This window comes from Mustela nigripes, chromosome 16 (genome assembly GCF_022355385.1).
Source record: "Mustela nigripes isolate SB6536 chromosome 16, MUSNIG.SB6536, whole genome shotgun sequence".
Lineage (NCBI taxonomy): Eukaryota > Metazoa > Chordata > Mammalia > Carnivora > Mustelidae > Mustela > Mustela nigripes.
The window spans coordinates 50,753,666-50,779,615 of NC_081572.1; the positions used below are offsets into that span (position 1 = coordinate 50,753,666).

The window sequence follows — 25,950 nt, forward strand, 5'->3', positions numbered from 1 at the left end:
AGGGTTGTGAGTTCAAGGCCCATGTTGGGCATGGAATCTACTTTAAAAAATAAATTAATTCAATTTAATTAAATTACAATGGGCTAAAGACTTACTAGCCAATTCTTTGAAGATATACAAATGGCCAACAAGCATAGGAAGAGATGCTCAACATCATTAGTCATTATGGGAATGGAGATCAAAACCACTTCATACCCACTGGATTGACCATAATTTTTTTTTTAATAAAGTAAAAAGAGAAATACCAGTCGTTGACAAGGATGCGGAGAAATTGGAATCCGCATACATGGCTGGTGGGAAAGTGAAATGGCGTAACCACTGTCAAAAACAGTTTGGCAGTTCCTCAAAAAATTAAGCATAGAATTACCATTACTCAGCAATTCTACTCCTACAAAAATGCGTAAAAGAACTGAAAACATATTCAAGCAAAAACTTACCCATGGAGAAAAGTATACATGAATGTTCATAGCAGCACGATTCACAATAGCCCAAAGGTCGAAACAGCCCAATGTCCATCCACTGGTGAATGAATAAACAAAATGTGGTGAGCCATACAATGGAATATTATTTAGCCACAAAAAATGATGAGGTCTTTATTCATGCTACAGCCTAAATGAAACTAGAAAACAAGGGTGCCTGGTTGGCTTAGTGGGTTGAAGCCTCTGCCTTAAACTCAGGTCATGATCTCAGGGTCCTGGGATTGAGCCCCGCATCAGGCTCTCTGCTCAGCGGGGAGCCTGCTTCCTCCTCTCTCTCTGCCTGCCTCTCTGCCTACTTGTGATCGCTGTCTGTCAAATAAATAAAATAAAAGATTTTTTAAAAAAGAAAGAAACTAGAAAACATGCTTAGTGGGGGAAAAGAGCCAGATAGAAAAAGCCACATAATTGTATGGTTCCATTTATTTTTAATGTCTAGAATTGGCAAGTCCACGGAGACAGAAGGCAGATCAGTGGTTGCCGGAGGGCCTGGAAAGAGAGGGACATGGGGAGCAACTCATAATGGGGTTTATTTTTGAGCTGATGAAAATATTCATTTCTGTAATGGCAGCACAACTCAGAATATACTTTATAAAAAAGGAGTTGTATGCTTTAAATGAGTGAGTTATATAGTATGTGGCTTTTATTTTGATAAAGCTATAGTTTTGGAATTTTTCTTGAATTTTATTATTTTTTTTTACAGAGAGAAAGTGAACGCAAGTGGGACTGGGGGGAGGGGAAGGGCAGAGGGGTAGAGAGAGAGTGGAATCTGAAGTGGGCTCCATGGCCTGGCACGGGACTCCATCTCACCAGCCTACGATCATGACCTGAGCTGAAGTCAAGAATAGGACCCTTAACAGACTGAGCCACCCAGGCACCCCTCAAGAAAGCCATTATTAAAATAATAGCAACACATGCCCAATATAAAAACAAACAGGACAAAAATATATCAGATGAAAAAAATGAATGTCGCTTTCCAGTCTCTCCCCATCCACTTCTCTCCTCAGAGAAAACTATGATTCACTATTTGCTGTGTAAATTTCCACACCTGCAATATTTCACGAATCTGTATTTACATACAGACACATAGTGGGTTTTTTAATTTTGCAAACTCTTCCATCCCATTCCTGTATCATAATTCTTGAACTAGTGAAAATATTCCCCGGCCTTGCTAGAAGAATCATTAACGATAGTGAAATAAACAAATCCCTACTTCCGCTCACTCTGGAGCAATACGTAGGGTCAGAAGCTATTAGTTCTATATTAGAGCCTACCCTGTGAGCTTCTGCTTCTTGGGGTGTTCCTTTGGGCTCCTCCTTAAAACCACTCTTCATTTTTCTGTTCATAGTGTCTTATTATAATATAATTATATTAATTAACTGCCTATCTGTTTGAGATGTCTCACCTGGGACACTTGCAAACGGAATTCCGTGTATGCCACCTGACCTCCATTTGAAGTCACACCTGTCATCCCAAACGTGCTTTCCAAAGCTGATGAAAATCTGGCTAGCTGTGATGGGAACAGACAAACTTAGTTTTATATTATTTCGGGTCATCAGATATAGTACTTCTGCGACAGTCCTTTGAGGAAGATAAAGGCCTTCCCGAGGAATCAGCCAACTCGATGCACAGTTGTGGTGTTTTTTTTTTCTTTTTTTCCCGTGCGAGAGGGGGGAAGGGACACTATCATTATGAGGTAGCAGAGGGGATTTGGAGGAGGATGCGCAGAATAAAGAGAACAGTGCTAACATAGGACGAACACTTAGGGAGTACTACTGTGCGGTAAGGTGGCTATGGGGGTGCTCCTTGGGTCATATTCATAAATGGGCTGAGTGATGCAAAGAGCATGTATCGAACAAATCCTGATCCCGAGGTGGTTGGGACAGATGACCTGGGGCTGGATGTTCCCTCAGATGTCACCAAGATGACTTGCAGATGCTCTAGACTGCTACAGTGGTCGTCTGGTCCCTGTAAGCTAAATAAGATCAAAAATAAAGAAAGTAGGGGTGCTGGGTGGCTCAGCCAGTTAAGTATCTGCCTTCGGCTCAGGTCACGATCCCAGGGTCCTGGGATCGAGCCCTGCATTGGGCTCCCTGCTCTGTGGGGGGGCCTTCTTCTCCCTCTCCCACTGGTCCTGCTTCTGTTCCCTTCTCTCGCTGTCTTTCTCTGTCAAATAAAGTAAAATCTTTAAAGAAAGAAAAAGAAAGAATCCGTTAATTCTTGGGGTGCCTGGCTGTCTTTGTCGGAGCAATGTGCAATTCTTGATTTTGTCATGAGCTCGAGCCCCACTTTGGGTATAGAAATTACTTAAATAAAAACTTTAAAAAAAAAAAAAAAAAAAGGAAAGTATTCTTAGAAACAGCTGGGCTTAATAAACCCAGCAAGTAAAGATTTTCTGGGCTTGGGCCTCCAAGATTTTGCCCCATCTTGAAGAACATCACAGACCATATACTTCAGGAAGAGTAAAATTCCTGACTGTCCTGTTGGGGATCATCCCTACCCTGAACACCGTCTCCTTGGTACTCCCCCTGAGGTATAGGAATGGGATTCCCTTCATATCCTGAAGAAAAGGGATTAGGCATATGTGGAAAATACACCAAGATGAAGAGAGCCCAGATGGTTTAGTTAGAGTCTGGCTGAACATCTCTTTCTAGAAAAAGTCTCACTGCTGTCCTCAGTGACGCTCTTCATCTCCAGGATAAGACCCGAGATCTTCCATTACTTCATTTGTCCTGCCAGGTGCTATTGGACAACTGACAGAAATCATGGCTTTGTAGCTACAAATCGTGGTGGTACTCACCTCACTGGCCTCTTGTATTAGCAAAACTGGGAACCTGAAGGGCCTAGTGAGGAGACTGGCAAGTGGTTTTTATTTTGTCTTATTTGAGAGAGAGAGAGATTGAGAGAGAGCATAAGCAGGGGCAGCAGCAGAGGGCGAGGGAGAAGCAGGCTCCCTGCTCAGGGGCTCCCTGAGGGACTGGATCCCAGGACCCCAAGATCATGACCTGAGCAGAAGGCAGACACCTAACCAACTGAGCCACTCAGGTGCTCTTGGCAAGTTTTTAAGGGGATGGTAGAAACCAAGTTCATGAATCTTTTTGATCTTTGAATTATTTTTGGAACTAGTCCTATTACAGGAGTTCTTTGGCTTAGGTCTTGGGTCTTAGGAATGAAATTTGTGGTTTCCAGTTTGGCTGTTAGCCTTTCTTTGACCACCAAGTTCAGCGTCAATACCTTCACAAAGAGTCAGCCCCGGGGGTACAACTGGGGGCACTAGAAAGCTTGTGTAAGAGCAGCCATGATGAAGAGAATGTCCTGGTCTCTCCCGGTGGAGGCAGGTGCTTCTCGACACCAGGCCTGTGCAGAGAGCAGGGGCGAGCCTGGTGGGCACAACAGACTCAGCCCTTACATTCCCAGACTATCGAGGAGATGAGGACATAAATTTTCATCATACCACAGTAAGAGCAGAGATAGAGCACGATGGGGGAGGGCACAGGAAGAGCTCAACAGAGACCTTTGGCCTCACCTGAGATTTGGGGCAAGTCTTCAGAAGGGTGATGGCCGTTCTCCATGATCTGAGCCGAGTCATGAGTGAGTACAAGGCAGGCTGGTGATGAAACAGCAGGAGAGCGTCACAGAAAACTCCAGAGTATCGGAGGCCTGGTGCTGCATGGCGTGATTGTCAGAGAGATGGTAGCCCAGGTGCAGAGCAAGGCATTTCTTCTCTCTCGCCACTTCCTTTTCCCCTTTTAGTGAAACATTATCGGCAGCTGGAATAATGATAGCTGGCATATCCCCACTCAGTGTCCAACACTAGTCTGTGCTTTAAATTTATTCACCTCTTTAAACCTCACTCCTCTGAGGGAGGTGCTGTTATTACGCCCATTTTGCAGATGGAGAAACTGAGAGGTTAATTCACCTTCCCAAGGTATGCACCGGGCCACAGGATCTCTCCTTCTACTTCAGCCTACGCATGTGGCCACTCTCCACCCAAACAGACTACATAGAGTGGTATTTTGTAAAATATCAGGAGGGATCTGCTGGCCAGGGGCAGCAGAAAGCAGAATTACCTGGGCATTTGTTAAAACACATGTATCGGGACTCACTGTAATCCTCTTAGATCTCATGCAGTAGGAGATCAAGAATCTGCATTTCTTTTTTCTTTTCTTTTTTTTTTTTTTTTTTTTTACAAACTCCCCAGACAATGGATCCTAAGACACAATACTCTTTGAGAACCTCTGGGCCCATCTCTGAGCTGCAACTCCAAATTCCTGCATTACAGAACTGGAGTGAGCAAACTCGGGGGAAGTAGTCCGGAGAGTGGGATTATTTGGTCTTTTTGCTCAGGGGGCAGGCAAAGGAACAAGCTTTCTGATAATAATGCGAGAGCAGGGGCACCTGTGTGGCTCAGTTGGTTAAGCCACTGCCTTTAGCTCAGGTCATGATCCTGGAGTCCTAGGATCAAGTCCCATATCAGGCTTCCCCTGCACCTGCTTCTCCCTCTCCCTTTGCCTGGCAACTCCCCCAGCTTGTGTACTCTCTCTCTCTAATTAATTAATTAATCATCAATCTTAATTTAAAAAAAAAAAGAATGTGAGAGCGGAATGGACGGTGAGAGCAAGGAAGAGATTACTGGGGAGTAGGCATTCCTGGGGGGACACGTATGTGTGTAGCCCAAAGCATGCCATCCCTTTACCCAGGGAACAAGATCACAGACCCATAGCTCTGACCTCAGTTCTTCTTGGGAGACACAGGAGCACCCAACAGGTCATTCTCGGTCCTTGGATGTGGCTTCTTGGATAAGGACCCTCACCGCATCTCGGCTTTCCTCTGCCCAACAGAGAATGCAGTTCCCATATTTCCACAAAGCACTACTGGGATTTACTCTCTGCCATCCCCTCCTCCTTCTCACCCTCCAGTCCCATGTCTTCCTTCGCTTTGGAAATACTCTTTTTCAGAGGAAAGACTTGCATCTACAAGTTAAGGCATAGCTCCTGGCTGAGCTTTTGTTGGTCCTGGTGCAAGGGTCCATGACAAAAGGACGAGACCAATACAAAGCGAAAGTTAAGCAGGGCTTTATTTCGCGCCAAACATCAAGAATCAAACTGACCAGCCAGGCAGGGCCGTCTCTTGCAAAGAGGCGACCCCTCCAAGTCTCACAGACTAACTTTTATAGAGTAAAGGCCATGTGGTTGAGCCTGGCCACACACAGGTGGCCAATTGAATTATAATTCACCCCATGATAGTCATTTAATTTAGCCTATGATCTTGGCTGGAATCGGTGCCTTCGTCTGGCACCTGATAGGCGGGGCTCACACTCCTTGGTGGGTAATACGTGCGCTTTCCCTTCATTGGACCTTTCCACCTGGCCCGATACGTCCTCGTATGTGGGCTCCGTTATCAGGGGCTGGTCAGTCATATTTTTCTGGTTTCCCAGACTTGTTTCCAAGTAAGCTTTGTGGGGGAGGGGCAGGGTCAATCTGTTTGCTGCATAAACAACAAAATGGCTCGCTCTGGCTAAGTAGGCCCTTACACTGGTTGAGCTGAAGAAGATTCAAAATGTCTCTCTCAACTCCTGTTAAGCCCGCTTGAAGAAGCATGTACTGTAGGGAGCACGAACGATGCAGGTGACAACGTGAGCATTTTTTTTTTTTTGCAGATTTTACTTATTTATTTATTTAACAGAGAGAGACAGAGAGATCACAAGTAGGCAGAGAGGCAGGCGGGGGGGGGGGGAGCAGGCTCCCCGCTGAGCAGAGAGCCCGATGTGGGGCTCGATCCCAGGACCCTGAGATCATGACCTAAGCCGGAGGCAGAGGCTTTAACCCACTGAACTACCCAGGCGCCCTGACGTGGTTATTTTTAATCCCTCAGCCTCCAGGTGGGGCTGGAATGGCATTCCTAAGGAGCAAAAGCCAGGGCAGGGACTATTGGGTTCCAGCGCCAGAAACACTCACAGACCCAGAAACACACAGGAATCCAAGCTCCAGGTGCTCCAAGGAGTCACGAAGGGATCAGAGGGGAGGAGCCAGGAGATAAGATCTTAGGAGTTGATTTCAGGTCACAGTGCAAGGGGGGGGGTGTTCTGAGTAGGGCCAAAGCTCTTAGTTTGCTCTTCCAGGCCCTCAAGCTATCTTTGTTAGACGGGGTCAAACAAGGATTTGTTTGGAAGCATGAGTCACTGCATCTCTCAAGGATTCAACCAAGATTATCTTCATAATCCTGCATTTCATCAGCCTTGACAAAATTACAGAGCTGAATTCATGTCCTAATAGAGTTGTCCTCAGTGCTAATCAGTACTCTTAAGATTATAATCTTATGTGTCAAGTATACCTCAATTTTTTAAAAAAATGCAAAAAATAAAGGAATAGAATCATGTGGGGGAAAGGATTATGATCAGATACCAGCCCTGCCATCAGTCTCCATCCTCCCCTTCCAGCATTTTTTTTGTGGTTGGGTTTTTTTCACTTTTATTTTTTAAGTAGGCTCCATCCCAGCCTGGAGCCCAATGCCAGGCTTGAACTCTTGACCCTGAGATCAAGACCTGAGCTGAGATCAAGAGTCAGACGCTTGAACAACTGAGGCACCCAGACACTGCCCACCCGCCATGCAGCATATTGAATTCCTACACTAGTTGTCATCATCGTGCCCATGTTCTTATTTTGCACGCAGTTTCTTGGACTCATCTTCTGTAATCCCACAATTAGCTTCTAATTTAGCTAGATTAGCTAGAACCTGAGATGAATTTCTGTGGCATTTTTTGGCATTGGATGATTGTATTAGTCACCTACCTAGAAAACAAAGCTAGCTAGTACTCTTAAAAAGTTAAATGGACATAACCTCTCCCTTGGACTCACGTCCAGTGTAAACTATTATTTCTCAACCTTTTTGTAATTGGGATATGTTATTCGTCATTGCTCAATGTAACAAGGCACCTTTCCCTTCAATAGCTCCTAAAGTCATAGAATAGATGTCATATTCCTTCTTTTAAATAAAGATTTTTTAAAAGATTTTTTTTTAATTTATTTATTTGACAGAGATCACAAGCAGGCAGAGAGGCAGGCAGACAGAGAGAAAGAGAGGAAAGCAGGCTCCCCACTGAGCAGAGAGCCCAATGCAGGGCTCGATCCCAGGACCATGAGATCATGACCTGAGCCAAAGGCAGGTCATGATCCACTGAGCCACCCAGGCGCCCCTAAATAAAGTATATTAAAATTAATTGGACTATAAGGTACCATAGAGAATTTCATGATGTCTCCTGGAGCTAGACTCAGAAAGAGAATTGGGAATTTCTTTTCTGTGACAGCCCCAGGGGACCGTATGATGTGGCCCCCTGCTCTAACTCCTGACTAGCAAGGTGACAGCAGGCAAGCATATCCATGCTCTGATCCTTGTTCTTCTCTTAATAAAATACAGATGTTGGATTACATTATCTCTTTTTTCACAACCAACATTATGTGATTCAGTAAATAGAGTAATCGCCCTGCAAAAAGGTATGGGCCCTAAACAGGGTGCCGAACGTGGTACGGGAGGCCCAGTGAAATTTGAATTGTAGAAAAACTATAATGTTTTCATGTAGGCACATCCCACATATCACATGGGACATAATTACATTACAAGATCATTCTTTGTTTATCTGAAGTTCAAATCCGAGCCGGCGTCTGGTGTTGACCACCCAGCACCATTCCCTTCCATCCGTGTGTGAAGGCAGCCCTCCTGCCTGTCGGCTTGTCTCCTCCTGTCTCTAGTCTTTAGCCTGAAACAAATTCTGAGTATCAAATTGCTGTTTACTCCATTGCCTCACCTGTGAAATCAATTCCCAGAATTTGGAAAGGACAGTTACCAACGACCCATTTCCTAGATCTGGCTGCCAGGATCCTACGTGGGCATCTGCTATGTACCGTCCCATGACTGACATTTCACCAGTAATCCTGACCTCTGCCACATGGGTCCCTATACCCATAGCATGCTTTAGGGAAAATTTTCTTTTGCCTCTTACTTGTTCTTATTTCGTTGTCTTGGGTCAAGACTTCTCTAGAGCATCATTCAAACAAACAAACCAAAACACCTCCACATAGCTCTCCGCCGTCCCATTACTACTGCCCTACTTCTCTCTCTTTCTTCATCATCCATATTATCTACACTCCTCATCATCTCTTACTCATTTCCCAGTGCAGGACAATATGGTTCACCAACTCCCCTCCTCCCTCTGCCATCAAAACTGCTCTTGCTCCGGGGTCCCTGGTAACTGCCTAATTGGGACACTGATGGGATCCTTTTCAGTCCTAACCTAACTGGACCATCAGCTCCGGTCAGCGCTGCTGCCCTCCCCACGCCTGGAAACTGCTTCTGGCTTCTCTAACAGCACTGGTTCCTAACTGTCCTCCTACCTCCTTACTTCCTTGGCCACTTTGTATCGGTCACCCCCAGCCACTGTGTTTCAGCTGCCCGGTCCCTAAATGCCGGAGGTTTCATATTTTCTGCGCTCTCCCGAAGCCTACATTCTCAGTGTTTGATACACATTCGACACTTGCGAGGAAGTTTCTGTACAGAACACCGGTGCCCCATGGAGCCAGCTTCACATGAAAGTCGGGATGGAACAGGTTTTGAGAGCTCAGGAGACGCACCGGCGTTCAGTTTGCTTGTTTCTTGATCTTTGGAATGTGTTTATTTAACTGGTTTATTTAAGAATCCTTTTTATTGAGCATATGGTATCTCTGAAGTGCTAGGTCTTAGGAATTCAAGAACCGCCAAGTCCTTGCCCTCGGGCAGTTTACAGGCGTCTGGAGAAGGCAGACAGACTTACTAATAACATGAGGGCAGCCTTGGACTCCAAGGCAGGAGTCAGGAAAGATGCGGTAGACCAGGGATGGGGCTGTGAGCCGCCTGGACTCCATACAGGGTGTGGTCTTCCCCGTAGCTGGCTTACACTGTGCCTGGGGGTGAGATGCAGATTGAAGGGACAGCTGGGCAGATGCAGATCACAGAGATCTCGGATTCTGTCAAGATTAAAGAATTTCAGGGAATTTTTCAAGGACCTTCGAAACATACTAAACTGGGCAATGACTTGATTTGATTTGCACTTGATTTTTTTGTAAAGGTTTTATTTATTTATTTAAGAGAAAAAGAGGTAGAGAGAGCATGAACGGTGTCAGGGGCAGAGGGAGAAAGAGAAGCAGACTCCCTGCTGAGTGGGGAGCCTGACGGGGCTCGATCTCAGGACCCCAGGACTCCAGGATCATGACCTGAGCCAAAGGCAGATGCTTAAACCAACCGAGCCACCCCAGGCAACCCTGATTTGCACTTTTTAAAAAAAATTTTTTTGAAAGATTATTTATTTATTTTTTAAGATTTTATCTATTTATTTGACAGAGAGAGACACAGCCAGAGAGGGAACACAAGCCAGGGGTGTGGGAGATGGAGAAGCAGGCTTCCCCGTGAGCAGGGAGCCCGATGGGGGGCTCCATCCCAGGACTGTGGGATCATGACCTGAGCCAAAGTCATTCACATAATGACTGAGCCATCCAGGCGCCCCTAAAGATTTTATTTTTAAGGAATCCCTACAGCAACTCAACGTGGGGCTCAAACCCACAACCCTGAGATCAAGAGTCATAACTCTACCAATGGAGCCACCCAGGCACCCCTGATTTGCATTTTAGAAAACTGGCGACATTTCAGAGATGGCTTGGGAACGGGAGAGTCCAGACTTGTCGCAGTGGGACCAGTTAGCATAATTGAGAAACATGAGTCAGAAATAAAGCATCAGCAGAGGAGACAGAGAGAAGATGGTTTCTCAGGCTGCTGTAGAGGTAGCATTTCTAGAACTTGGAAACCAGTTGGCTACAAAGAATAAGGAAGACAGGAGGCCGGGGTGCTCCCAGATGTGTGGACTTAGGTGACTGAGTACATGAATCACCTTCGCTAAATGACTCATCTTTCTACCAGTCCCATTAGACTGGACCCCAAAATGTCACTCTGCGTGAAAGGGGGGAAGGAATATTTTTTGAAGGCCTGAATTTTCCCTTTGTCCTGCCACCGAATGGAGCCATTGGAAACTCATGGGGGCAGGCGTGTCAGAGCCGTGACCAGGGCTCCTAGGTGAGTTGGGAACCAAGGTTCTTGCCAGAAAAACAGTGTCAGGTGTCGGGTCTGAAAGTAAGGACAAGGCCAGAAATAGGAAATCAGGAGCAATGCCAGAAGAGAGGAGGTTGGAACATCGTGTAAGAAATGGGTCAGAACAAGCAGTTCAGACGTGGGGCCAAGAAATGAGTAGGGTGAGAGTTCTCTTCCCTTGCAAGCCTCAGCTGGAGAACCTGACTGTGGGACAGCTGTTCATTGAAACCCATGTTTAGAAGCTACATTTTGGGGGCGCCTGGGTGGCTCAGTGGGTTAAAGCCTCTGCCTTCAGCTTGGGTCATGATCCCAGGGTCCTGGGATCGAGCCCCACATCGGCCTCTCTGCTCAGCGGGGAGCCTGCTTCCTCCTCTCTCTGCCTGCCTCTCTGCCTGCTTGTGATCTCTGTCTGTCAAATAAATAAATAAATAAATAATCTTTAAAAAAAAAAAAAAAGCTACATTTTGTCACATTTTGCATGCCAGTTCTGCTGGTGTTTAGGACCCCTCTGTAAGACATCTGTAAGACATTGCTGGCATCAAAGGACTAGATTTATGCCTGTATGATAAAGAGATCTTTTGCCCAAGAGACCCATGAGACCCACTTAGGGAAGTCTCGGGCCCAGAATCCTTTAACACGTTCATATAGGTCCCTAAGCTTTAAATTTTCAATTGCAAATTCTGGGTTTTTTTTAACTACGCTTCCCAATAAAGTATTTTCTATACATTTTATGAACTTATTCCTCTTCTGCCTAAATTCGGTCCCCATTCTACCTCTCTCTGCTGCAGATTGTCAGGTCAGACAGATCTGTCTACCGCAGGTGTGGGCTTCAGTAGCACAGGCTAGTGGGCCAGTTATGAGATTGTAGTAGCTGGAGGTAGGGGGAATGCAGGCTTGAACCAGACTGGTGTCTATTTCCAAGGAGACCCAATCGAGTGGGTAAGACACCGCAGCAAGAGTTTCTAGCTAACAGGGATGCTCAAAGTCAGGCCAATGGTCTGGGGGTGATTCTGAATCGAACTTCTTATTTGGAGCTAGATCATAGACAACGTCTAGGACAGGAGGCTGGGGCAAGTCGCTAGGCTTTCACATGTGCTCTCAGCAGACCCTCATAGGGTCCTGACCAAGAGGGCTGACTCCACTGTCAGTAGAGGAACATTCAGGCAAATCAAGGCAGAGCCCAGCACGTGGACCTCATTGAGGGAAAGACTGGCACTTGGTGTGCACACAGATGCTTAAGATTCACCTTGGATACTGAGTTTAAAATACGCCTTGGGGCGCCTGGATGGCTCAGTGGGTTAAAGCCTCTGCCTTCTGCTCGGGTCGTGATCCCAGGGTCAGGCTCTCTGCTCAGCGGAGAGCCTGCTTCCCTTCTTCTCTCTCTGCCTGCCTCTCTGCCTACTTGTGATCTCTCTCTGTCAAATAAATAAATAAAATAAAATATGCCTTGATGTCGGTGATTCTAGTGCCTACTTTCTCCTGGAATTGGTCCTACCGAGTGGTGCACCTGGGTCCTCTATTAATGCTGCACTTGAGAGGGACTGCGGGTCCTTTAAAGCTGGGGAGGGAGAGGGTTGGTTCAGATAGATTATCCATGATTACCCAGAGAACACGGGCTGGTTTTCAATCCCCAATACTTTGGAGCAGGGTTCATTAACCTTTGAGTGGGTCTTTTTTGTTTTTTTAAGATTTTATTTATCTGTTTGACAGAGAGAGACACACCAAGAGAGGGAACACAAGCAGGGGGGTGGGAGAGCCACCCATGCACCCCAAGATTTATTTATTTTAGAGAGAGAGAGCACACAAGCGGGAGGGGCAGAGGAAGAAGGAGAGAGAAACCCAAGCAGACCCCATGCCAAGTGCAGAGCCGGATGCAGGGCTCAGTCCCACAACCCCGAGATCACAGCTCGAGCTGAAACCAAGAGTCGGATGCCTAAGTGACTGAACCACCCAGGTGCCCCTTGAGTCCTCTTCAAAAGAAAAAAAAGCTTTAAGAATTCTCACAAGTGTAGGGGCACCTTGGTGGCTCAGTGAGTTTAAAGCCTCTGCCTTTCGGCTCAGGTCATGATCTCAGGGTCCTGGGATCAAGCCTCACATCAGGCTCTCTGCCCAGCAGGGAGCCTGCTTCCTCCTCTCTTTCTGCCTGCCTCTCTACCTACTTGTGATCTCTGTGAAATAAATTAATAAAATCTTTAAGGAAAAAAAAAAAAAGAATTCTCACACGTGTAAATACATGTGCTAAAATCCCATGAACACCTCTGCTTTGTTGTCAATGGCATAAACACAAAAATTGTTCAGATTACTATCTAAGCAAAAATATACATTTTTCGTAAGAACCCATGGACCCCTGAGAATTTAGCCACAGACTCCCAGGGATTTATGGACCTCAGCTGGAAAACATGCGGTAGAACCACGGTTATTTTGAACTCATTTTACAAGCTAAATTTCGACATGTTGTAGGTGCTAATTCTAGGAGCATTCCACCTTACCCAAGAAATGTCAGTATTTTTTAATTGCTCTGAAAGCATATCAGCTGCATTTATGTTGCCGAGACTGGGTACCAGTGGTTATTAATAAATGATTGCCCTCCATCCCTGAGAATGTATATTTCTATCTACCAAGCAAATAGAACATTGGTAAGAAGACTATCCAAGTGTGTCCTTATATATACTTCCAAGTTACGACAGCAAATAGAATCAACCCAAATGGGAATAATCTTGAAGTGACTTGGATTCTTTCTTGCATGCTTTCCTTATAAATCCTCAGCCTAGTAGATGTGTATGTTTTCTATTGCAATGTTTAATGTTTAGTTCTCTGCCCAGTGGCTGAGAAATGCTAGCTCTAGAAGGATTTAGATGCTGATATTGCCGAATTTTTGTAAGATTGGCCAAAGGAGAAGGGAGAAGGAAAAGGGAATCCATGATAGAATTTTCAACGGCAAGAGGGAGATAAAGCCCAGGTCAAGTTCAGAAGAAACAGCTGGTGTTTGGGTACACCAATGGTGATGCCCATTGTTACATCTTCTGTTTGATAAGAAGTGAGCAAACCACAGGTGAACCAGAGCCATGAAAAGCTTTAGATACTCGTTCTCAGAAATGCTGACACTGACCAGAGACTGGAAAAAGGAAGGAACAGGTGTACACAGGAGCGCCCCTAAGATAGGGTTGACCAGTAGGCCAAGACTGTATGGAACTCACTATAAGGGTGGGCTGCCCTGATCTGGACACCACGGCTTTTACAGGAGAATTTGCCCTTGAGAAGCCCTCTGACCACTAGCCAATCGAGTCTTCCTGGGAAGTGGCACATACCTCCTGTTCCCCTAAGTCTTGCCTGCCAACAGTCCCCAGAAAAGCCTCCCTTGTTCTGGGTATGAGGGCAACTGTAGTGGGTTCCTTGGCTTAGATTCCTCTGAGCCCCCAATCACCAGGCTCTCGAAGAGTGCAGAAAAGAGATAGAATCCATATTGTTGTTCTTTACGACTCTAGAAAAGCCCAAGTTTAGGAAGGAGTTGGCAGAGTAGAATGCTGAACTAGAGAAGATAATTGGCCTGGGTTTTGTTTCACTAGACAGCTGAAACTATTATGAACTATTCAGACAGCTGAAACTATGTAGCCTAAATACCCTGACCTAGACAGCTTGAAAACAGAACCATTTTACTTCCCAAACATACTGAGTTAGTGTTGGTTTCAAAGAAAGGCCCTAGACTGATTCCTTTTTTTTTTTTTAATTATTTATTTATTTATTTTAAAGAGAGAGATTTGCACAAGCAGGAGAGGCAGAGGGAGAGAGAGAATCTCAAGCAGATTCCGCACTGAGCGTGGAGTCCGACTCAGGGTTCAATCTTACAACCCTGGGATCATGACCTAAGCCGAAACCAACTGAACCACCCACGTGCCCCTAGACTGACTCCTAAGGCTCACAGGACCGCTCACGGGGCTGTTCAGGTCCCGAATTCTTGCGTTCTCTGGTTAATGGATCAACAATACCATTTGGAGGGAAAGTACTCGTCCTCAAATTACCACTCTTGCTAAGACCAATCTTAAGGAATCCAGAGTGCTCATTTAGTTGGTGAAAGGGTCAATGCAAATTGCAGCTTCCGATACCCTGATATTCGCCCTTAGCAGGAAGCTGAGGGAGTTGCCCATGCTGGTCCTGGGACCCAGCGCCATGATGGACCCACCAACGACAAACAGTACAGAATGCCTACCTCAGAAACTATGTGTGAGGAGCATAATCTCTCGTTTAAGACTTACCATTCTTAGGAGAGATACTACTACTCTATATTAAGCAATTGAACAAGGAGATTTCATAAAAATTATCAACCATGACTGATGCAAAAGATCATGGGGAACCATTACGAAGGCAGCGATTATTGTTAATACTGTTGAGTTAGAGTAGGAATCTATGTCCGTGCCGTCAGAACCCACTGACAAAGCTTCAAGCCTCACGTCATAGGTCACCTCCTAGGCTGTTGGGTCGGCCTCAGGACACCCCCTCAGGTCAGTCACAGCCGTGGAGTCCTTACTTTAGAGACCCTCCACAGTTCAGTTGCTCTCAGTCAGCCATTTAACTCACCACAGGCTGTATACTGTGCTCCTCAAAACTGCTAGAATTCCCCACAAAGAGAGGAAAAACATCCTTTACGTGCCTCATCATGAGCCTGGTTGGCCACCAGGACATTCCTCATGAAAGGTGCTTTTATGAACTGTCAAGCCCTGTGCTCAGTTACCAGCACCTAGCCTCATCCTTGGTGTGCTGGTGGCACTTGGTTCATGTTGATGAACCATGCAGAGCAAGTCAGACAGGCAACCCCCGTTGCCTCCTTCTCTATCTCTTCTGCTGGCTCCTCCCCTTTCTGGATCCTTCTTTATGGATCTTCTTCAGAGTTCTCTCATCTGTGTTGCTGGCACCATCAGCCTGGAGAAGTCACCATGGTGGGTGCCTAGGGCCCTCTTAGCTGTCCTCCCTCCACCTTCTAGTCATGTAGGCCCCAACTCTGCCTCTCATCTCCTATTTCTCTCTGTCTTTTTATTCCCACCATCTTAGTTCAGGCCCTTGTCATCTCCTATCTGGACTTCTGTAGTCACTTTTCCCTCATTTAGCCTTACCCAGAGTATGCCTTCCTAAAACATAGTTTGAATCCCCCCAAAACCTTTAAAAGCCCCTGCTGTGTCTATCAAGAGCCTGACTACTTTAGCAGAGAATTCAAGACCCACTGTGGCCTGGCTCTGCTCTCCTTCATGTTCTGTGATCTAATTACACAGAGCTATCTTCTCTTGACAGACCCCTTTTTCGTGATGTCTCCTACCCCAGTGCTCATCTCATTCCTCCACACTGAATTATCTTCTAGTCAAGAATCATCTCTGGCACTCCTAGCTGGCTCAGCTGGCAAAGCATGAAACTCTTAATCTTGGGGTTGGGGGTTCGAGCCCCCCACACTGGGTGCAGAGATTGCTAAAAATGAATAAACAAACTTAAAAAAAAATCAGCTGAATCACAAATACTCACTGAACACTTACCATGTACCAAAAGCTGTTCCAAATGGTTTTCAAATATTATCTCATTTAATCCTCACAAGCACCTGATAAGGTGTGAACAGCCCAACCCAGTTAAAACCAGTAACTTCGGCTCCCTGTTTGGTCCCTCCCTCTTCTGCGGTCATAAACAGCCCTGTTCTCTTACTCATACCTCCTTTCGTCCTTTCTCTGTCATTATGCCCTTCTACCAGCCCTGGTGATTTCTTTGCCTCCATCTTCAAATATCCTCGAGATCGTAAGACACCCTTCCCCAGACTGCCATTCCCCTAGGCTTCCTTTCCCTTGCTCACTGTCTTACCACTCTCAAATTTCATGAAAGAAGTTTCTGGTGCTACTTTCTCACCACCCTCTGTCCTCCCCTTGTAGTTTACCTTCTCCCTCCCTCCCCGGCGTCACTAGCTGTGCTTTCAAAGACTCACTAATGAGTTCTCAAGGGATAAAATCCAATGGCCTCTTCTTCAGACTCACCTTCCTCCAGATCTTGGCAGCTTTGGTGCTGTTGGCTGCTCTGCTCCCATTCTCCCAACTTACCTTTACTGAACTGTCTTTCTTGTCTTCCACCATGTCCTTCCCAGCCCATCCCTCAGGAGTTTTTCAAGCAAGGCCCCTTGCAAATCCCAGGATAGCCCTGGCCACAACTTTTTGTGAGAATTTTCTTTTTTAATGTGCTCTTCGAATTTTGATGATCTTAAAACAAACCAAACAAGTAAGCATCCCTTGGATGAATCGTTTATAACCAAGTCCCACCAATCTCAAACCCCCTCCTGGCACTTTGGATGGTTACACCAGGTGATCCCTAAATGAAGTGACAGCATTTGACTGTAATACAGTGTTCTGAAAACTGGAGTCCCTCATGTTTGAAACCAGAGTCATCTCTGACGTGACTTTCTTCCTCGTTCGTACCATCTAATTAGCTGCTAAATCTGGCGAAGTCTTCTTTGGTAAAAAGCCGTTCGCTTTTTGCTCTTTTTCATTCCCACTTCCTTTGGCCTAGACGGAGACTGTAGCCACTTCGCCATCCTCTGCTCCCCCAAGTCATTCCTCAGACTGAATTTCCTAATGCATACCAAATCTGGCCACTTGCTAAGGAAACTTTTCCATAACTCCTTGGTTTATGCCAGTCTTCTATAAAGTGACAGAAACCCGCTAAACGGAACTTCCTAGTCTCGAATCCCAGCCCTGCATTTACCCTACACACCTCAGCTCACATGCTTTTTCTCTATCTGGGATTTGGCTCCATCCCAGGACCCTGAGATCATGACCTGAGCTGAAACCAAGAGTCAGCCACACAACGAACTGAGCCACCCAGGTGCCCCTTCGTGAAACTATTCCTTTTTTTTTCTTTTTTTCTTAAGATTTTATTTATTTATTTGATAGAGATTACGAGTAGGCAGAGAGACAGACAGAGAGAGAGGAAGGAAGCAGGCTCCCTGCTGAGCAGAGAGCCCGATGCGGGGCTTGATCCCAGGACCCTGGGACCATGACCTGAGCCGAAGGCAGAGGCTTTAACCCACTGAGCCACCCAGGCACACCCGTGAAACTATGCTTGATCCTTATCATAGAGCCTTTTATTTTCCCTCTCGGAGCCACCACAGCAATTTGTTTGACTTTTCTTATAGCGCTTTTTTGTCTTGGATTTCATTATTTGAATGCTTATCTGAGCCTTCTGTCTACTTGCCTCCCTTCTGTTATGCTGTGGGTACTGTGCCAGAGGGCTCAGGGTCACCTAAATGGTACTGTGCCATTTCTGCCCTCACAGCTTCCTCAGGGCTCCCCACTTGCCCTCTTTGGGATTCCAGTGGGTGCGAGCAAGGCCCTGGGCGGCCCAGAGGGGTTCAAGGCTCTGCCTTCTGGCTGTCTTGTCTTGTTTCCTGGCCTATGACAGTGTTCAAGAAGCTGGCCAAAATCATGTATGAACCCTTTCTCTCAGGTGACTCTAATTTTGATTCTTTGAAAAACAGCAGTGAGGCAGAAACTTCAGGCGCCAGAAGACTTAACAGGCCAGTAAAAGGTTATGCTACTTCCTCTTTCTTCTCTATTCAAAAACATACCACACAGCCTCTGTTTAGGGAGAGTCCTTTGCTCATATATCCAAGAATACTTAGAGACCCATCCCCACCACCACTCTCTTCTCTGTCGGGGGTTGGGAAAGAGGAAAGGAGGGGTTGGGATACTGGTATCTGCCTCTTAAACCACTTCTTTGGAGGCAGGAAGGGGCAAACTGACATCTGTGACCCCCTTGAAGTGAGTTCAGTGAACAGGTTCGTCTCGGGTTTTCCACAGCCACATTAGACAACAAATTGGCAATTTTTCGACAGAGATTTCTCCCATGAGCTTGGCAAGATTTGCGTACTTTATTTGTGGCGGTAATACGAGGGGCATGTGAGCCCAGGGGTAGTCTACCTGCCTTCAGTACAATACCTAATGGTCGTGGCCTGGGAATCACTCTAGTGTCCTCTGCGAAAGAAAAACCCCATGTTGTGGTTTGGATTGGGGCTTTAAGCCTATTGTGGCTTAGACAAAGGGCTTTGGGGACATTTGGTCTTTGTCTGGGCTCCAACCGCTTGAGGATGGGGCCCTTGTCAGCACACACTTAAGAAAAATGGACTGAGGGGCGCCTGGGTGGCTCAGTGGTTAAAGCCTCTGCCATCGGCTCAGGTAATGATCCCTGGGTCCTGGGATGGAGCCCCACATCGGGCTCTCTGCTCAGCAGGGAACCTGCTTCCTCTCTCTCTCTCTGCCTACTTGTGATCTCTCTCTGTCAAATAAATAAATAAAATCTTAAAAGAAAAAAAAAGAAAGAAAAGAAAAATGGACTGATTTTTTTTTTTAACCCCCTTTTCAGTCTCCTTTCTTTTTCTGAGACTTTTTTTACTTTCTCCTTGGTTTCATTTCCCCCAGCGTTTTTTTTCCTCTCTGTTTATCTCATTGGTGATCCCGAGACACCCCAGAAGCTGCCTGGCCCAGCTTTTAAAATGTCACCCCTCCAACCTCCCTTCTGCATAGATGCAATTCCTTTGCCCCCCCGCACGGCCTCTCCAGCCTCCAGCAGCCCCCCTCCAGCTTGACCTAACGACAGGAGACCTCCCCGCATGGCCCATTGGGGGCGGTGTTTGCAACCCGAGGCCTCCCGGGTCGGCGCGACGAGCCCCAGGTAAACTTCCAGGCTCTCCACCAGCCTCAGGGCGAGCACTGAACTTGAATGACCTTTGCTCGCTTTGTATGACAAAGGAAGTAATCGAGTTTAGAAAAGTGCCGGAGGTGGGGGGAGGGGAGGGCTGAACCTTCCAGCTCCCGGCCCGTACCAGCCACAAGACCAAATAAGGGCGTGTGAGGCACCTCCGTCCGCGTTCAAGTTCAGAGTGCAGTGTGCAAACGTGGAGCTCGGTTTTCAGAGAGATAAGCTATTACCCAACCCTGGTGGCGTTCCAGCCACAGGGCCTCTGGGTAGCAAGGCTGGGTCTGGGGGGAGGAGGGAAGACCTGGGCCGTCGGGTTTTCCCAGCCTGGAGGGAGGAGGGAAGGCGGAGGCTGTCCTTGCTAGAGCCTTTCTGCCTGCAGGAACTGACAGTCCACAGATTTTCAGAGCCTTTCCGTGACTCTCTTGACAGGGTGAGTCATTAGAATGTGTAGGAAAGGTCGGAGTTTGAGGCTATTCAGCCAGGAGGAAAACAAACATTATTTTTATGAACCCGCACAGGCCGAGAGGCCCGGCTTGTTTACCGAACACTGAGGTCTAGGGCAGCGCTAAGTTTGGGGCATTTTCCAGCAGTCATAATGCCTGTTTGCTAAACACGGAGAGCTGGCTTCGCTGTTGGCACTTCTCCGGGGCTATCTGAGCCCCACAAAGGGCCCTCATCTCCGTGTGGTGCCTCGTGTGCCGCAGCAACCCCTGGCTGACGAGGGCCGGGGCCTGAGCAAGCTACTCCTGACGCCTGCCTTCCCTCCTGCCTCGGCCCTTCCCTCGCCTTCCCCCTGCAAATCCCTTCTCATCCTGCAGCAGCAGCAGCACAAATCCACCCCTGCTAGGCTCAGCCCTGAAGTGCTGGAGAGTTAGCACCTTTGGAGAGAAATCCTTCTGCCCTTTTTCCTGCTGGATGGACAGTGCAAGGTGTTTTCAGACGACTTTGCAGACAGCCCTGCGGGATCACATAGCTGAGGTCCAGCTGTAAGGCCATCCTTGTGTTGGCTGTGCCTCTGTCTCCCTCCCTCTGTCACTCGCTCCGACTACCCAGGCATCACACTCCCCAGCCAAGTCCCTACTTAGGCCTTCCTTGTAGGCTCTGCTTCCTGGGGACCTAGGCTGGATATCCAGAGGCCCGTACACTTTCAGAGAACACGTTCTACAGAGTTTCCCACTGAAATGTTGTCTTTTCAAAATTCAGTTCCTCTAAATACATTTCTATTCCTCTTTCATAGGAGTCTCATTCTTTGGCCAAAATCAAAGAAGCAAAATTAAAGTTTAATAACGTGACGGGTTTTCTTTTCCCCCGTTTTGCGCTAACATTCCCTTCCTTGGGTGTATCTACACTTTCTCTGCTTTTGCCTTGAACCTGCCCCCAAACTGGGTTACCTTTAGCATTTCTCTTGCGCTGTACTTCCGGTAGTTGGAGAAACTGCTCCCTGGCGGCGGAACCCCAGAACTGCAGGCTCTGTCCCCTGTAATTGCAGTGAAAGTGATCTTTTGGGCTTCTTTAATTATTTCCTTAGAAGAATCTCTAGAAAGATAAGGTCCAAGGGCAGAGGTAATAACGTGGGGCCAAATTGCCTTCTCGCTGAGATACAGCAACTGAAACTCTTGCCAACAGGGTCAAACAGGACAGAACCGCGTCCCAGTACAGTGTCTGTTCTCCCCCACCAGGACGGCCTGCTTTCATTTCACATTTCTTGGATTTTTTTTTTTTCCAGAAAAAGCATTAAGAATATATGTTGGCAGCTTACATGTCTGGCTTTGTCAAGTGCCCGTTTTCTTCCACCAATCAGACCATTTTCCTGTTTTATGCAGTCCTCAGACTTCTCTATGAATGACCTTGGAAGTTCCATCTTTATTCCCACATCCCCGTGGCTGGCTTCTTAGTAGGGAAACACCGCCTGACTGGTGTGGGATGTAGATGGAAAGAGCTGTGCCTAAATTAGAAAGTCAGGGACAAGGTGTGACTTGCGGACCACTTCGGTGCCTCAGCTTTACCACTCCTGAGCTGAGAGAGGGCTTGACAGACTGCAGTTCTCCCAAAGAGTGGGGGAGAGAGGCACCCCAAAGAAGGGCAGTCCCTGGTTTTCCTCCTCCTCCGTTCTTCGGATTTGTCATCTCAGCTCTACTGGGGCGAACCCTGGCCAGAAACTTGGTTTCGGTTCACCGCATCCCTCTGTTTCTGCCTGAGTCACTCAGCTTCACATCTCTGGAGACTAACCCAAGAGGGCCAGCCTCTGAGAGATTTCCAGACTCATTAGGATCTCAGGAAAAACCCCAAAGGACTTTGCTGATAATTAAAGGATGTTCCTGGGAATTCTAAGCGCCATAGCTTTATTACCATTCCTGGTGGGCCTGAATAGGTCTGGATTTGGGGGGAAGGAAGAAGCAGCAGAGGAACTACTATTTGGAATAGTGTTTTGGGTACTTGGGTGGCTCCGTTGGTTAATTGTCTGCCTTTGGTTCAGGTCACGATCCCAGAGTCCTGTATCGAGCAGGGAGCCTGCTTCTCCCTCTGCCTGCTGCTTTCTTTCTCTCTCTTTAAAAAATAAAATAAAATAAAATATTTATTTTACAAGTAAATAAATAAAATCTTTGGGGAAAAAAAAGAGAGAGAGAGAATACCTGTGTTTTGCCGAAGCGAATCTATCACAGGTTCCCATTCGCAGCAGATGAGGAGAGCATTCCCCAGTGTTCCTTAAGGGTAAAGACTGACTCTTGTTGGAGGCTTGATTTCTTCTGTTTTCATATTGGCCTGGAATTACATAACAGGATTTCCAAGGAGACAGGTTGGTTAACACGATGAAACCGGAGTCTTGATACAGACGTATTCTGTGACATTCCCAGTCAGCCAGTCCCCTGAGCACCTGTGCGTCTGCCTGTGGAACTCGATGGTTCGCTCCTGACCAGCTCTTTCCAGATGTAAACGGAAGTAAATGAGCCCAAGTTTAGGGGGGCTCACAGGGATAAGAAAGTAGGTATAAAAGCACCTGAGAAAAAAGAGAAAGCACCCGAGAATTTTAGGAAGAACGGAGTTCTTGCTATGAGTTATAGGTATGAGTCTTTAACTTCTGCCTATAAAATGCACAAATCCCTCTGCTTTTTTTTTTAAGATTTTATTTATTTATTTGACAGAGAGAGAGATTACAAATAGACAGAGAGGCAGGCAGAGAGAGAGGGAGAAGCAGTCCCGCCGAGCGGAGAGCCCGATGCGGGGCTTGATCCAGGACCCTGAGATCATGACCCAGGTGCCCCAATGTCTCTGCTTCTTTTTTTTTTTTAAGATTTTATTTATTTATTTGACAGAGAGAGGTCACAAATAGGCAGAGGCAGGCAGAGAGAGAGGGGGAAGCAGACTCCCCATTGAGCAGAGAGCCCGATGCGGGGCTCCATCCCAGGACCTTAAGACCATGACCTGAGCCGAAGGCAGAGGCTTAACCCACTGAGCCACCCAGGCGCCCCATCTCTCTGCTTTTTAAAAACACTCTCTTGGGGTCCCTGGCTGGCTCAGTCGGTGGAGCATGGGACTCTTGATTTCAGAGCTCAGTCCCCTGCTGGCTGTAGAGATTGCCTAAAAAAACAAAACAAAATACTCCCTTAATGCTGATTGCTTGTGAGTCAACACACTTTCCACACACTCTTCATAACAAGGTTCTTAAGAGATCTATACATGTTCTCTGTACCTTTGACTCGGTGATTAGATTTTTTAAAATATTTTATTTATTTATTTACTTACTTATTTGAGAGAGAGAGAGCACAAGTAAGCAGAGCAGCAGGCAGAGGGAGAGGGAGAAGCAGGCTGTCCGCCAAGCAGGGAGCCCCATGCGGGGCTCAATCCCAGGACCCTGGGATCATCATGACCTGAGCCAAAGGCAGAGGCTTACCTGACTGAGCCACCCAGGTGCCCCAGTAATTATATTTCTATAACTTTATTTGAAGGAAATATTGAGAGAAGCATACAAAAAATTATGTATAGGCACACCTGGCTGATTCAGTCGCTAGAGCGTGAGACTCTTGACCTCGGAGCAATGAGTTACAAGTCCCATGTTGGGTGTGGAGCCTACTTCAATTAAAAAAAAAAAAAGGTTACCTATGAGGATTATTATCATAATAATAAAAATTGGAAACAACCTAAATAATCAGTAAAGTCCAGGCTTTACATATTTTGGTGTATTTGAATCAGGATTTGGTTACGTATATAGCAAATAACGGAAAGTCTACAATAACTGTAATCCAAGGATTTGTGCCATGTAGGGCTGGTGGGGTGCCTTTGTTCCAAAACTCCTCCGGGTCCGGGCTTCTCCTTTTTGGTTACTCTATTGTGTCTGGCTTTTATACCCAAGATTGCTTCATGGGCCAAGATGGCTACCAACTCCAGCCTGCGCAAAGATGGACAGAGAGAAATGGGGCAAAGGTCATTCACCAACTGTCTCTTCAAGGAAGGGCCCAATGGTTGACTGACTTCTGTTTACATTCAGCGAATTGTTCATCTGTCAGAGAAGAAAGGACTGCCAATGTTAGTACTTGAACTCAAGCCTTGAGTTGATGAGGGTTGAATTTGGGGCAAAGAACCACACCAGTCGTTGGTCTGAAAGAGTCATTTTTGTATTTGTTCGAAGGTTCCCAGAGTCAAATTTTCTGTGTCCCTACCTAGAGGGGAGATGATCCCACCAGGATGCCTCGTTCCCGTACACAGTTCATACTTTGTTGGTGCCTGGCCTGTTTTATAATGTTGCTGTCTTCTGAACGTCTTACTTGGGTGTTCCAACCCCAAAGGCTGGTATAGCTCCTTCGGCTCAGCTAGAGGCCACTTCTGTCAATCTGCTGGTGCTTATTAAGCCCCTAGACGCAGTTCCTTGCCTGTGGCCGAAGCTCATTTACTCATTGTTTATTTAAATAAATTGTTCTTTGACTTGGATTGTACCCAGTTCCACATGAGAAACAGAAGGGCAAGACACAGATCTGTTCTCATATTTTGGCATGAGGCTAGGGAGACACACAAAGCAATAGAAATTAAGATAAATGCGGGACGCCTGGGTGGCTCAGTTGGTTGGACGACTGCCTTCGGCTCAGGTCAGATCCCGGAGTACTGGGATCGAGTCCCGCATCGGGCTCCCAGCTCCATGGGGAGTCTGCTTCTCCCTTTGATTTCTCCTCGCTCATACTCTCTCTCACTACCTCTCTCTCAATAAATAAATAAAAAAAATCTTTAAAAAAAAAAAAAAAGAAATTAAGATAAATGCTATAACTAATTAGATGCGAAGCGGGGTGGTCCAGGCCACAGCTGATAGAAATGTTCACTATGGGGGCACCTGGGTGGCTCAGTGGTTTAAAAGCCTCTGCCTTCGGCTCACGTCATGATTCTGGGGTGCTGGGATCGAGACCCACATCAGGCTCTCTGCTTAGCAGGGACCCTGCTTCCTCCTCTCTCTCTCTCTGCCTGCCTCTGCCTACTTGTGATCTCTGTCTGTCAAATAAATAAATAAAATCTTAAAAAAAAAAAAAAAGAAAGAAAGAAATGTTTACTACAATTCCTAAATGTGAGAAAGGTTGATAGTAAAGAATTTGGCTTTGCCCAAAGAGAGATCTGGCCTTTGCCCTTGGCTTCTTCGAAGTAATCTGTGTCAAACCTAAGAGCAGTACTTTGGGGTTTTAGGGCCGGGGCTTTAGGGCCGCGCAGGGTCAGCCCACCTGGAGGCTGAGGTCGACCACATGGACCATCAATCGGTCATGCCCAAGTAACGGAACCCCAATAAAAACTCTGAACACCAAAGCTGCAGTGAGCTTCTCTGGCTGGCAGTCCTCCCTGTGTGTTGTCACACATCACTGCCAGCAGAATCACGCGTCCCCCAGGGAGAGGACAACATATTGTTCACATTCAGAGCCCTCTCAGATTCTACACCCTGTGTTCTCTTCCTTTGGCTGATTTAGTCTGCATCCTTTCCCTGTTAGTGGCTCAGTCGGTTAAGATCTGCCTTCGGCTCAACTCATGATCTCAGGGTCCTCAGATCGAATCCCACATGGGGGGGGCGGTTCCTGCTCAGAGGGGAGTCTGCTTCTCTGTCTGCCCCTCACCCTGCCTGTGCTCTCCCTCTCTCTGTCAAATAAAGAAATAAAATCTTTTAGAAAGGAAAGAGAGAGAGAGAGAGAGAGGTGGATATCTGTTAGTAGGACTATAAATAGGGGTGCCTGGCTGGCTCAGTGGGTTAAGCCTTTGCCTTCAGCTCAGGTCATGATCTCAGGGTCCTGGGATCGAGTCCTGCATCAGGCTCTCTGTTCAGCAGGGAGCCTGCTTCCTCCTCTCTCTCTCTGCCTGCCTGTCTGCGTACTTATGATCTCTGTCCGTCAAATAAATTAAAAATAAAAAAATTATTAAAAAATAATAATTCAAGGGGCGCCTGGGTGGCTCATTGGGTTAAAACCTCTGCCTTTGGCTCAGGTCATGATCCCAGAGTACTGGGATCGAGTCCCACGTCGGGCTCTTTGCTCAGCGGGGAGCCTGCTTCTCTCTCTCTCTCTCTCTCTCTCTCTCTCTCTCTGCCTGCCTCTCTGTCTACTTGTGATTTCTCTCTGTCAAATAAATAAATAAATAAATAAATAAAATCTTAAAAAAAATAATAATAATAATTTAATTT

At 46.6% G+C, this 25,950-nt stretch overlaps 1 protein-coding gene across 5 annotated transcripts in view; it reads left to right on the forward strand.

The window, feature by feature from the left end:
* PIGL (phosphatidylinositol glycan anchor biosynthesis class L) overlaps nucleotides 1–25,950 on the forward strand; it is a 67,533-nt gene that overhangs the window by 21,819 nt on the left and 19,764 nt on the right. Inside the window, exon 1 of one of the 5 annotated variants that reach the window (XM_059380649.1) lies at nucleotides 19,103–19,280. The exons of 3 other annotated variants lie outside the window; for them this stretch is intronic. In XM_059380649.1, coding sequence (XP_059236632.1) covers nucleotides 19,133–19,280 — 148 coding nt within the window. In that variant the 5' untranslated portion in view covers nucleotides 19,103–19,132. Of the gene's footprint in view, nucleotides 1–19,102; nucleotides 19,281–25,950 lie in introns of those variants that run through there. One more of the 5 variants, XM_059380650.1, reaches the window with a different exon arrangement.